The 14,269-nt window shown below is 37.6% G+C and overlaps 1 protein-coding gene across 1 annotated transcript; it reads left to right on the forward strand.

Annotated features, from left to right (window-relative positions):
* Positions 1-10,281: 10,281 nt before the first annotated feature.
* Positions 10,282-13,110, forward strand: LOC121506480 (ly6/PLAUR domain-containing protein 6-like). The gene is made up of 4 exons (XM_041782313.1): positions 10,282-10,399; positions 12,171-12,269; positions 12,715-12,845; positions 12,937-13,110. Exons 1-4 carry the CDS (start codon positions 10,282-10,284, stop codon positions 13,108-13,110), a joined length of 522 nt encoding a protein of 173 aa, XP_041638247.1.
* The last annotated feature ends 1,159 nt before the right edge of the window (positions 13,111-14,269 follow it).

A 14,269-nucleotide genomic window follows, 5' to 3' on the forward strand; every position in this document is an offset into this window, starting at 1 on the left:
ACTGCATACTCTCTCGATGTAACGCCATTTATGACCATTTCTTCAATCCTGTGTTTTTGCCCCATTTAAATGACCTAAATCAGCAGAAAATACAGACTGAAACAAAAAGTAGTTTTTGTATAAAAATCTACAAAAAATGCACTGAAGTACAGAAGCCCTAAGCAGACATATGTCCACATATTTAACTGTATTCAGTTTTCCCATGATAATGAGTACAGTTTGGTTATATATATATATATATATATATATATATATATATATATATATATATATATATTAGATTTTGACAATTTTATGTTGCTATCTCAAGATAATAGTGCTGGTTTTCCTGGGATCCATCCATTATTCCATACCACTTCTCCCAATCGGGGTCACTGGGGTCTGCAGCGATCCCAGCTGTCACTGAGTGAGGTGGTGTGTACACTCTCAACCAGTCACCAGGCGATCACAGGGCTGGAAATATAGAGAGGCACACCCACATAGAGTCACCATTTCACCCAGCGAGCACGCCTTTGGGCTGCAGCCAGGGTACCTGGTGAGAACTCACGCATACATGGGGTGCAAATGCAAACTCCAACCAGGAAGGCTCTAACAGGGATTCATACCAGAAACTTTACCACTGCTCCACTGTGCAGCCCTTTTCTTGTGAAAAAAGTAGAAAAAAGAGATCTTAAAGAAAACATATGAAATGCACTTACTGTCATAGTCCATTCATCCATTCAGTATCTCTGCTAATATCTCGCTCAGGGTCGCAGGACATACTGAAGTCATTCAACTGATTTAATCATAAGTAGTCCTGCATAAATGTAGAAATGTCAGAATCCCTAACAAACAAACATTCATATATTTTATTTTAGTCATTTTCATGTGATATCTATGAAAGCCAATTTTATTTGCGAGAGAAAGCAATATTTTTTATTTTATGATTTTTTTTCCTATAATTTCTGACTTAAATTCTTCTTTTTTAAAGTATTTTTTTCTATTTTTTTCTGAGTTAGTGACTCCACTTCCTCATAATTTTGAGACTGTGAAATAAAAAACTCGAAAAACAGCGGAATTTTTAATTTAGAAAAAAATGAAAAAGTTCAAGTAAGAAAAACCATGGAAAAAATCAGAAAAATTTAGTAAAAATCAAATTACAAAAAAAATAAATTTGAGTCAACAGAAGTAATAGTCAGGAAAAAGAAAATTACTCAGAAAATAGAGGAGGAAATCATAAAAAGAAAATAAATTCAAGACATTAAAAAAAAGAAAAAAGTCTTAGAAAATAAATTTAAGTCTTAAAAAATGAAAAATTGAAGTTATAAGAACAAAGAAAAAAGGACAAAGAACAAATTAACTTGGAAAAAAGAGCAAACATTTTGTCTGAAAAAGAAAAATAATAACTTGTAATTCTAAGACTGTGATATAACGAACTCGTAAAACATAGAAATTCTTAATTTAGAAAAAAGTGAAAATGTTCAAGTAAGAAAAACGGGGAAAAAATTTAGGAAAAATTAAATTAGAAAAAAAATAATTTGAATCAGACAAAACAAAAAAAATAGTCAGAAAAAAAGAAAATCACTCAGAAAATAGAGAAAAAAAAATTAAATCACTAAAAGAAAATAAATTCATTACATTAAAAAGTGGAAACATCTTGTAAAATAAATTTGAGTCTAAAAACTGAAAGAAATGAAATGATAAGAACAGAGGAAAAGGGAAAATAAAAAATAAGTTAGAAAAAAGAAGAGAAACATTTTGTCTTAAAAAAAGAAAAATAATAATTTAGGAAAAAAAGAAAAATGTAGCCTAAAGAAAAGAAATTTGAAAGGGAAAAAATTCAGAATAATTTTCAAAATAGAAAGATAATACTTTATCAACTCAAAAAGCAGAGAAAATTTCTTTTCTTATGTAAATAATAGGCACTTCCTTTGATACATAAAAAAAAAGTTTGTTTAGAGCCTCAATCCATGGAAGAGGATAAGGACTTTGAGTGAAGAAAAAAATAATGCTTTGCACTTTGATAATTAAGTTGAAGTGACGAGAAAAAAAATCTTCATAAAATTTTGGCATTAATTTTGAAATGTCAAAAAAATTGGAAGTTTAGTTTCACATGTTCATCGATACAAGGCATTTTGTAAAGACAGTTGCTGTTTGTTAAAGTCCAGTAAAGTTTCATTTTCTGCTCAAATTTTTGACATTTTTTTCAAAACTGTATCTCGAATTTTTCTCAAAATCTTTATACTTTATTCTCAACATTTTTACTTCAATTTTGACACTGTATTTGAATGTTATTATTGAAATTTCAACTCAACATTTTGAGCACAGCATTATTTTTCCTTCCCCTTTGGCCCTTATCCTCTCCTGTATGAATCGCTTATGTTGTTAACTCAAGACAACAAAAACTGTGTTTTTTATTCATTTTAATATTGAGTTAGTGTCTCAAGATCTTGAGAAAACATGGGAAATCAATGCCATTATCACAGAATTAATCTGTGTTGCTATCCCGATTCTGAGTGAGTAAAAATCTTGAGAAAACAGAATTTTTCTTGTTATCTGGGAAAACAGGGTAGAGTAAAAAGCATGTCCTATTTGGGCTTCCGTACAAAAGACATTCAACTGATTTTGACCCAAATATTCTAACATATCCTATCGCAACAAATGCTAGAGAAGGACACATACAGTAAACCAATTTAAATTGAATTTTTTTGGGTTTATTTTTGTGTATTTAAGATATAAATATGAGTTTTACCTGAGCATATATTGCTTCAATTAAGAGAAAGCTGGCAGGTCAGGAGTCAAGCAGTATTTTAAACAATTTTGTTTCAAAGTCACACATAAAAACTGCTATTTTGCTTCTGTTTCTGGTGAAATACATGAGATATGAGAAGCTTCACAGTTCATTGACCTGTAAATTTTCCCTCATTGTCTGTAGCACCAGAAAGATTTATAACCTGCTCTCCTTCAGATCCTGTGTGGCCTTTTAACTGGGACCCAAAGGAGATGGTCGGCGCTGATTAAACCCTCTCCATCCCTCTCCACTTCTAACAGGGAACCATTGTGCCTAATCCCTGCACTCTCAGACCCAAACCAGATTTTACATGAGGCAAGACTCGGCATCTCTCAGACAGCTCAGAGTTGGAGAGCTGGTCTCAAGTGCTCCTTTCAGCGTACAGCATATCATTATAGCTATACAGTAGCACTGCTGCTGCAGGGAGGTTCATAAATGCAAACCCGTGAACCAGAACTTCAGACTTTTGTGAACGTTTTTTAATCATGCCCTTTGGCATAATTTGGCAAGACCTCAAGAGAAAGTGCCGGATGAATGGTGAGAAAGATGCAGATGGAAAATGGTGAAGCTAATGGTCGGCGAACGGTGAAATGACACGAGACAAAAGGTTTCAAATTTTGTGTCTATAAAATGGCAAAGCTAATAGTTGAGGCTAACAGTAAAACATTGCAAAGACTTGACAAAAGGCTTTTATTTTGAATTTGATAAATTTAGGGTAGAAGTTACCCAAATGTAGCACAAACAAATCTGAGCTGCACGACTTACTAGGAAGCCACATCAACTTTTTTGCGTCATTTTTTGTGCAGTGTACAGGGGGAGCACGGTGGCTGACCATGACAGCCAACCATGCCCCAACTAGATGCTCCTGACTGCTCACATAGATTTCTGGTATGTTTGATATTTTAGTCATATGACTGCACACTGTCCCACACTGAGAGCAGAGCCCTGAGCAGAATCCTCAACTTTGGGGTATTTTTCCTATGGGGCATGAACCAGAATGACGTACTGCCGTTCTCATGACAGCAGAATTTTGTGAATAAAAACAAAAAATTACTGAGGGGGATCAATTTAAATTTAACCCTAAAGGTTAGGGTTGGGGGATAAAATTAAAAATAACTCACCACAAACGAAGGGAAAACCCTAAAAGGGTTGGTATGTCACTTCCCGCCCAACAATCAAGGTTGCCCCACCATAGAGGTCTACTGCCAGACGCCTCTCAACGCCCCCCCTCCATAACAAATGAGCAGGAAATATGCCTCCAGCTGACATGGATGGCAGTGTTTGTGTGTGTATGATAGAGGGAGAGATAAAAGAGGGCATGACTAGATATGACTTCAACCTCAGTGTGCGAGACTTTCTCAAAGGAAACTCCACAGATTTTTGTCACCGTCCATCCCTACTTTTCTAAAACAGTGTGAGCACTCAGGTTGTGTGTATGGTTCATTGGACCATATAATGTGACCACATAAATCATACGATGAAAGTGATTCAGTCACACAGCGTGGGCTGACATTCCGCCACGACTGTAATAGAGTTGGCTTTAAATCACACCGTGTATGCCCGACCTATGTCAGTGGAGAAGTGTAGGGTATGCACAAGTAGACAGAGTAGGCCTATACCCACTTATTTTTTGATCTCCATAGTGCCCATTAGTGCCCGGTCCATTAGTGCCTTCATGTGCTAGAGTATGGTTGGTCATACTTTGCGGGTTGCTGATGTATCTAGGTACGCAAATGTAACTGCCAACTCTACTTTATATCAATTGTTTCTCTAAAAATGTCATCATGATCTTTTCCTTAAGTCAAGTAGCAAAAGTTAAGCATCAGTGTGCAAATGAGTCATTTAAAAATGGGCATAAATTAAAAGTAGGGACACACAATATTATCGCCATGACTGTTATTGGCATATATTAGCATATAAGGTGAATTAAGTGGCGTATGAACAAAAAGGTTAGTAGAGTTTTAGACTGGACCAACTAATGTAGGTCAGCTAAAGTCTGTTTCTTCATTCATCATAAATTTGCATGCTTTAAGTGTTTTTAAAGACTGAAATTTGTTCATTTGTTTACCCTCAAACTTTTAATTGCGTGTTTTACAAACCAAAATTTTAGGTTGGAACTACATTTTAATATTGGTATTGATAAAATTAATTTATAAATATCGACTTATTGGATAATGCCAAAAATCCAATATCACGCATCCATAATTAAGAGCACACACACCTATTCAAGAAGCTCTACACTACTGGCCTCAGCTATCAGTGGGTTGAAATTTTGGTGGGGTAAAAAGTGTCAAAAACTAGGGAGAAAGTGTCAAAAATGGGTTTAAAATGGCAATGAAAATGGTGATGAAAGAGGTGCAAAAGAGGTTAAAAATTTCAATGATGAATATCTTCAACATCAGACCCAATATGAACTCACTGGAGGATGAGGTGGAGAGACGAGAGGCATCTGGCTGCAGCCCTCGGGCAAACCTCTACGCTGGGGCGTTCGGCTGGAGACCTCTATGGTGGGGCGAAACTTCTCTGCTGGGACGTGACGTATATTACCCGCAACGAAATTTCAGCTCTATCCGCTTGCCGACAGGCTGACCCTAAATCTAACCAGTCGGGTGTTGATGCCTAAACCTAACCAGTCGAATTTAAATGCCTAAACCGAACCAGTCGGGTTTTAATGGCGTAGACCCAAGCGTATGGGTCAAAGCTATGCTTGTGACACAGAAGCTATGCTAATGTGTCACAAGCACAGCGGTGTAGTCATGCTAACAACAGCTAGGTCATGCAAACAACAGCTAACACGCTGCACGCCCCAGCGTAGGCTTGGGCAATGTACGTCACACCCCAGTGAAGAGGTTTCGCCCCACCGTAGAGGTCTCCAGCCGAACGCCCCAGCATAGAGGTTTGCTCAAGGGCTGCAGTTAGACCCTCTTGGGAGAATGAATGAAGAAGGTGGAGGCCATTCTGAGGAACATGGATCATCCACTTCATATCTCCCTAAATGACCAAAGAAACAACGGTGGTGGATGGCTCCTATCCCTGCACTGCAAGACAAAAAGATTTAGAAAATCTTTCATTCCATCAGCAATTAGACTTTATAATTCTACCGTAAACAGATGAGAGAGACTCCAGACAACTGAATTTCCCTGCGGGGATAGATAAAGTTATTGTATTGTATTTTATTGTATTAATAATAGCTTGAAACACTTTTCAGCTCCAAATGAAGTAACTGTTAGCCAGGATAGCTAGCACCAATGCTACTGAGCCAGCACACATTGATATCATCAATAAATCACAACTTGGGAGGTCCCACTCTGTGTTTATGTGACTGATTTTTTGTTTTAGACTGTTAAAAATGTGTCCCCTTCATTCCTGACTTGGCTTAATTTGAGCAGGGCAATTATATGAGCCCATGACCTCACTGGTCTTGATTGGGAATTACCCCGCCCTCCTAATGCTACAATATTATAAAATCATCAAGAAGTTCATCACAGTACGGTAGCTAATGTCACTGTCTTCATCGAAAGTTAACAGCCAGCTACATGCTGTGTTTTTATTCATTGTGAGGTAAATTTCCCAGAGCTATCAGCCATGGGTCATTAAGAGTATCATAACTGAGAGATTTGTGCCAGAAAACAGTAAATTTGATCCAGGACTTCTGTCTCTGCTCAGGATCTGATCTGATCAGTAGCTTTTTAAAATTATTTGATAGGATCATATTTCTCGTGAGTGGGTGTGGCTTCCGCCCAGTCAACCGACATGCCCACATCATTCCAGAACAGATTTTACTGCCTCATTTTTCATGAATTTGAAGCTTAATTTTATAAACTTAGAGATGTTTTTCATGACTGAAATTTGGCCTGGTGGTTTGTAACACAGTGGGCTGTCATACAACAAACCTAAAATACAGACTTTTTTTTATCACTTTACAAGGACTTTAAAAATGTCTAATGACTTATATTATGTGGCTTAGTGTAACAAATCATTTTGTATTGTGCCTTCATTTAATATCATGTGGCTTTCCTTTGACTGCCAAATTTTCCATCCTTCCTTACAAGAAAATGGGTTAAAAACAGATTATTCTTGCATTCATTGTTGTGCACATTTCTTCATACTTTATTGACTTTGTTCTTATTTAGAAAATTATGTAATTTTTAGCTAAATTATCAGTGCTTTTAATAAAAGTCAAAATGCACTGCACTGTACTGTACAGCACTGTACAGTATGGTTTTCCAGTCTACAGCAAATATGGAGATCAGTTATTGGAGCATGCTTAATGCAAAGAAAACAAGCATTTACAAGCCAACAGCCTGCACAATGCCTGAGGATAAAACCTAAAGAAGAGTCAGAGGCATTTGAACTCATCAGTGATGTTAGACAAATATATGGATGTCAAGTTAGAGCCAAAACCAGGTCATGTGGTTTTTAATGTAGTGACTGACGTCTCAGGGAATCCTTTGCTTGAGAGCAGTGCAAGTCTCAGTGTAAGTGTAAGCACCAAAGCCCATAGGAATAAAAAAAGCACACCTATCTTTGCAAACAGGAATGTCCCCTCTTGTCCCGCTATCATCATGCCCTGTTTGAAACTTTAAGCTGCGGGATATACTGAGAACAGCTAGCTTAAACCCTTAGGCTATGTGGATATGCTCTTGTTGGGGTTATACTTTACAGCAAATCTGCAACACTGACTTATCAAATCCTCCTTTGAAGTCTGGAATGAAAACAGATTATTTCCTGTTGCAGAAAGATGGCGATTGTTGAATCTGTTTTAAAGGATTAACCAGGAGGCTTACAGGACGTCCCTGTATTTCTCAACAAAGTCAGTGTCATAACAAGGAGACAAAAGGCTTTTTATTCTCTCTATAAGCTTGTGTATCTGTTATCTTAAATAGCAGGCTAAACAGCTTTACTTTTTAAGTTACCAAGTCTTGTGGCTCCATAAATAGCTCTCAGTCACTTGGTGGGTAAGTCCTTAAAGAATTGTTCAGACCTTTATTTTTATCCTTTGGGTGTTAAATTATCCCCTCTGATAAAAAAGTTGGGATGCTGTGTAAAATGTAAATGAAAACCGAATGCATTAATTGTCAAATGTCATGAACCCATATTTTATTCACAATAGAACATAACATACCAGACATTTGTATGGAGACATTTTACCATTGTGTGGGAGATATTAGCTTATTTTGAATCTGATGGCAGCGACATATCTCAGAAGAGTATCAACAGGGCTACAAAAGAAAAGTAAGCTGAAAAATATATAGGCTAGAGGTTTAAGAGTGAGATAAGCTCTCACCCAGGCAACGTCACTTTCAGGGACGGCCTTGCATATTTCAGCAAGACAATGCTAAACTACGTATCACAACTAGCAAGGAAGACCTAGGACTGTTGAGCAGCTTGAATCTTACATTGTACAAGAGTGGGACAACATTCCTCTCAAAGAACTCCAGACCGACTTGTTAAAAAAGACGGGATGCTACCCAATTGTAAACATGGCTCTGTCCCTACTTTTTTGAGATGTCTTGCTGCCATCAGTTACAAAATGGGTAATATTTTTTATAAAATGGTAAAATGTCTCAGTTTCAACATCTGATGTTATTTTTTATTGTAAATAAAACATGTTTCTAGCATGTTAGCACGTCTGTGCTAGCTTAACTCAAAGCACTGCTCATTCTACAATAAACAGGCTGACATGCTAGCATAACTTGTGTGAACAGATCTATCTGAACTTGGCTAACATTAGTGTTATAGCAGTGTTATTGTAGTAAAGTCAGCATGATTGTGTTAGCAATTAACATATAGCACAGCCTCACAGACATGCTAGCATGATTGTGTATGAATAGATCTATGTCATTTATCGCTATTATGCTAATGTTAGCATGCTAACACAAATGAATTACTTTTAGAAAAATGGTCAACATTCTTCCATACTTTCTGAACTTTACTAACGTCAGTGTCCTTTTAATAAAGTTAGTGTGATGTATAAGATATATTTACCTTTTTGTAAAGCACTTTGTGACCTCGCTGTTCTTTAAAGGTGCTATAAAAATAAACTTATTATTATTATTATTATTTAACACATAGCAAAGCCTCAAAGACGCGCTAGCATAATGGTGTTTGAATAGATCGAAATATCTATCTATCTATCTATCTATCTATCTATCTATGTTGTTTATCACTAAAAAGCTAATGTTAGCATGCTAACAGATGAATGACATTTAAGAAGATGGTCATATGAATCAATACTTGCTGAACTTTGCTAATATGAGTGTTCTAGTAGTGTCATTGTAGTAAAGTTAGCATGATGGTTTTAGCATTTAACACATAGCATAGCCCCATAGACATGCTAGCTTGGCATAGACTTGTATGTTTGAGGGGTTGGTTCAGTTTAGACCTGGTGTAGGCAATAAAATGTTCCCTTTGATAACTCTTGCTAGTATTTGGATTTATGTAAAAAAATAATCAAATTAAAATACTTGGAGTATTTCTTGTTTCCCAGGCGCGCCAGTTAATTCAATCCAAAATTTAATAGCGTAGATAGCATGGATTTTACTTTTAATAGACAGCATCTCATGATGCTGAATGGATGGTCTTGTGACTGCTGTTGTTTACAGTATACTGAAGGAGAACTGTTGTTGCCCTTATCTCAAATTCTTATCACTGAAGGTTTTAGTGAGATGTAATTCAGCTTATTAAGGGTCTGAAGTCCCCATTACATACCATATAGACAACAATGAGACTTACATACATGGCTCATCCTTCAATGGGGCCTGGAGTCTGATCTTTGCTTTATTCTGTAAAGGCCTAACCTTGCTCGGAAGTTAAAAAAAATCCAATAATGATGCTTTCTCCGATAGCAGACTTGCTCTTGTAATCTTTAGTTTAATTGAGTAGAAAAGACAATACACCCGCTGACTCGGCTAAACCAATAAATTGAAACACTACAGCACAACAAAACACATGTGGCAAGCAAGGGCTAATGGCTGAATTCCCAGTGGGTCACAGTGGCTAGTAATGGCAACATAACTCATGATTATGTCACAAGTGACAATGTTAATAGTGAAAACAGATGTCCTGCAGCACCTTTGTCTTGCAATTATTTAAATCAGGGCTGGAAGCAGAGAGTGAAAGCTGGTAGGGTTCCTTTTGTGGTTCAAATAATGAAGCAAGCTCACAGCACGTGCTGCTAACACAGCCAATCACTCTAAAAGACTATTACTGTCTATTTTTAGCCTTCAGGCGTGTTTGCCTTTGACATAATGACACATACCTTAATTTAACACCTATTTATCAAAGGTGAAAAAAACACCTATGGCAAAAATAGAAGCATTTCTCTAACATACCAGATCATACCTCAAATATTCTGTGATTATGGTTAATGCTGGTAAATTCATACGAAGATATTCTCATGATGTGTTATACTGGTATATCTCTGTGGTATACATTTAATGGTCCCTTTTCTCATGTAGTGGATTTTCCTGCCTGGACAGAAAAGTGCATGAAGACACTCTGGAGCGACGATGGAGGGCTGGCCTGCAGTGGCCTGGATCCTGCTAATGACCAGCATTGCTGACTGGCTGAAAACTGTCCAGTCCCGGGACTTTACCATGATGGACATTATCCGGCTACATCCCTCAAGTAGGAACAAACTTTTTGATTTTAAGTATATTGTATAATCTTTGAAAAATCATCTGTATTGTCAGACACATGCTACTGTTATGTGACCTTTAGCTAATCCAGCTACAACATGGCTGTGTGTTTGGCGTCCATCAAACATAGTGTCTTCTCTGATGGCCTGGCATTTAGCAAACTCTAGTCCAGTTCAACAGGGGCTTTCTCTTTGCCACTCTACCATAAAGCTTACCAAAATTAACAGTAACAATGGCAGAGGTCAGAGTCTAAGCCTATAACAGTACAACTAGGGGCTGGACCATGCATGGACTATCCCAAACTATGAGCTTTGCACCAAAAAAAAAAAAAAAAGAGAAAGCAAAGATAAAGCCTACTCTCAAAATTAGAGCGTGTCTCTTTCAGACCCTGACTAGTAGCTCTACCTCCCATACTACTTCGAAGATCGTTAGGTGTTATAAGCTGGCATTCATTACAGGTGTATAACGAGGAAAGTTTTAGCCTACTCTTAAATTAAGTGAGGGCGTCTGCCTCTCTGGCCCTGACTTGTAGAGGATTCCAGAGGAGTGGGATTTGACAACTGAAAGCTCTACCTCCCATACTACTTCTAGGAATGTTAGGTATTATAAGCTGGCTTGCATTACGAGCGCATATTGAAAGTTTAAGCCTACTTTTAAAAGTAGAAAGGATGTCTGCCTCTTAGACCCTGGCTGGCACATGATTACGGAGGAGAAGGATCTGGCAACTGGAAGCTCTACCTCCCATATTCCTTTAGGAAATGTAACTATTATAAGCAGACTTTTGTTGTGGGAGCATAATTAGGAAAGTTTAAGCCGACTCTTACCCAAAACTTATCTTTTTTTCCTGTTTCCACAAGGGTTTAGTGTGATAAATGGACTAAACATTCTTGTCCTTGCTAGAGGGGACTATCTTTAGCTACATGGTTACACTAGCTGTATGTATTCTATTAATGTAGGCCCTGCTAAATGATGTGTTCTGTAGCACAGCAACCCCCCATTAGCTACAGCCGGGTCAGTGGGCCTGCTCTTCCGCTCTACTGCCTGTATGTAAACAAGCACACGTATGTAGGCTGTGCTGAGTTAAACTAGCATATTACCACTCAACCGGACCAATGCCTAACCGTATTTAACAGAGGCATATACAGTGCCTGTGAAAAGTATTCACACCCTTTGATGTTTTATCTGTTTACTGATTAACATCCAGACAGTTGGTGCTAGTAGTCTCACATTTAGTATAAAGGGGGTCACCTGAGTTCAGTGAATGTGTCTGAAGCGATGGTAGTGTAAAGACATTTGTGTCTGAAAGGTCCAGTTGCTGGTTAATCAGTATTCTTGGCTACCATTACACCATGAAAATAAAAGAACACTCCAAGCAACTCAGAGAAAATGTTATTGAAAAGTATGAGTTAGGGGATTGATACAAAAAAATCCAAGGAACTGAGCATCCTCCAGAGTTCACTTAAATCCATCATCAAAAAATTGAAGCACTATGGCACGTGTAAAACTGCCTGGATCAGGCCGTCCTCACAAACTGAGTGATTGTGCAAGAAGGAGACTAGTGAGAGAGTCCACCAGGACATCTATGACACCCATTGTTATCTTACCTTTAGAAGAGTTTAAATTTGGATTCTTTATTCTACAGTCTCTATAAACATTCCCAGTTTCAGAATATAGTTTTATCTCTATTTAAAACCTTTATTTTTAACTGTCGTGACTGCCAGAACTAGTATCTAACTCAGTTGTTTCTCAAAATTCCACAGCTACACCCCATCCTGGTGGCTTCAAGTGCTTCACATGTGAAGATGCTGAGGATAACTATGAGTGTAATCGCTGGGCTCCTGATGTCTACTGTCCCAAAGGTACATCTTTTACCTTTTTCCTTCAATACCGTAGACCATTTTGTTGCTTTTGCAAAGATTGGCTAATACAGGGTTTTCCTCTTAAACACTTAAAGGGTTTAAAAATTGCTTTAGTGCCCATTGTCTAGTTTTATGAAAGTTCACAGTGATGGCCCACAAGGGTCCATATTGGGTCCGATTTTTGTTGAAACATGTTTATGCTGATGATAGTTAAAAATGTTTGTCTGCTGTAAGTGACATCTAATAAACCCCAAGCAGCATTCAATGTTGCCAAGAGAAACCTCAGTTCATTTAGACTCGTATTTAATGCCAGCAACACCAAAATAATGCAATTACGTTTAAGATGGTATTTAGATTTTTACTTTAAAAATGAGGAAATTCGGCTTTATTGTGGTCTTCATTTGGTGGATCTTGTTTATATGTTAAGATATAATGTGTCTTCCAGATGCCAAATATTGTTACACACTCCATATGATGGATAGAAATCAAGAGAGTGTGTCTGTGACCAAGAGGTGTGCAACGTTTAAGGACTGTCAGTTCACTGGCTGTGCTCATGTCACTGAAAATGGCAATCGGGTAATAAAGAGCCTCACTATGAAAAAACTGTAATCACAGATCATATTATATAATCTAGATAATTTCCTAACACTGATGTTGTTTCTGTCAGGTGTGTTCTTCCTGCTGTGAGGGGAACATCTGTAACTTGTTTGTGCCAAGGAACGAGAGCAGCGCCATTTTCTCCTTCACTTCTCCTCTGCTGAGCTCCAGTGAACGAAGTTTACCCACAGTGCTGAGCTACGTCATTATTAGCAGCAGTTTTTTTGCAGCTGGACATGTCTGAGAGGGAAATTCTGCATCTGTTGTACATCACCATGAACAATTATATATCTAAGCTTGAATGGAAAGGCAACTGGATTATTTGAAGATGTTTGGAGGCGAAAGGGCTTTGCAAACATTTCACTTTTCCTCCAAAAGGCTTCTTAAGTTACTGAAGATCGGCTCAAGCCCAGAAATACCATGACCTGGATGACTGAAAACCTTCACAAACACATCTATAGACAATGTTTTAAAGGAGGAAAAATGGCCAAGCTTTATAAGCACCTTTCCTACTATCATTGTTTTGTTAATATTAGATTAGCTCTAGTTTAAATTATACTTAAACCCACTGCTATTCTATTCCAACCACCTCTTTCCATCATACACTATCTACCTTTTGTTGAAGTGTTTTGTGGTAACTTATGGCTAGTAACAGTATTAATGTATTGATGTCAAAACATTTAAATGTCCTTGTGTATTTTTGGCATTTTGTATGCATGTAAAATTGATAAATATCTTGCTTGTTGTATTTAATAAATTTTGAAATGAAAGCTGAGTTCAATTTCAGTTGCTACACCTAGGACTGATTACTACCAGCCCTGTTGAATCAAAAAGTCATTGGAATCTATCAGCCTGGGGTACCAAGCCATTTCCATGGCTTTGGGACTAAAGTGAACCACTGTGAGAGCCATTACCCACAAATGGGGAAAACTTGGAACAGTGGTGAACCTTCGCAGGAGTGTCCAGCCTACTAAAATTACTCCAAGAGTGCACTGATGACTCATCATAGATATCTGAGGGCTCTACCTCTCATACTACTTTTGAATTCTTTAGGTACCACAAGCAGAGCTGTGGCAAAGCTTCACATTGATTTTTAAAACATTTGTCAGATTGTTTTTTGTAAAGCATGACTATCAATGGTGCATATTTGATTAATGCAGTGGCAGTAGTAGCAGTCAAAGCCTATAGAAGTTTGAGTATGGTGTGCCCCAAACCTAGGCCAGACATAACTACAGGCTTCATCAAAAAGGAACGTTTGAGGTCTCTCTCTTACAGTCTTCCTGGACCCTAACTTTTGAGATTATCACAGGAACTTGGGCATGATAACTGAGTGCTCTTCCTCCCACACTACTTTTGATTAATTTAGGGCACACAAGCAGAGTAGAGGCAACGCTTCGACTCCA

Source organism: Cheilinus undulatus, linkage group 24 (assembly GCF_018320785.1).
Source record: "Cheilinus undulatus linkage group 24, ASM1832078v1, whole genome shotgun sequence".
Taxonomy (NCBI): Eukaryota; Metazoa; Chordata; class Actinopteri; order Labriformes; family Labridae; genus Cheilinus; species Cheilinus undulatus.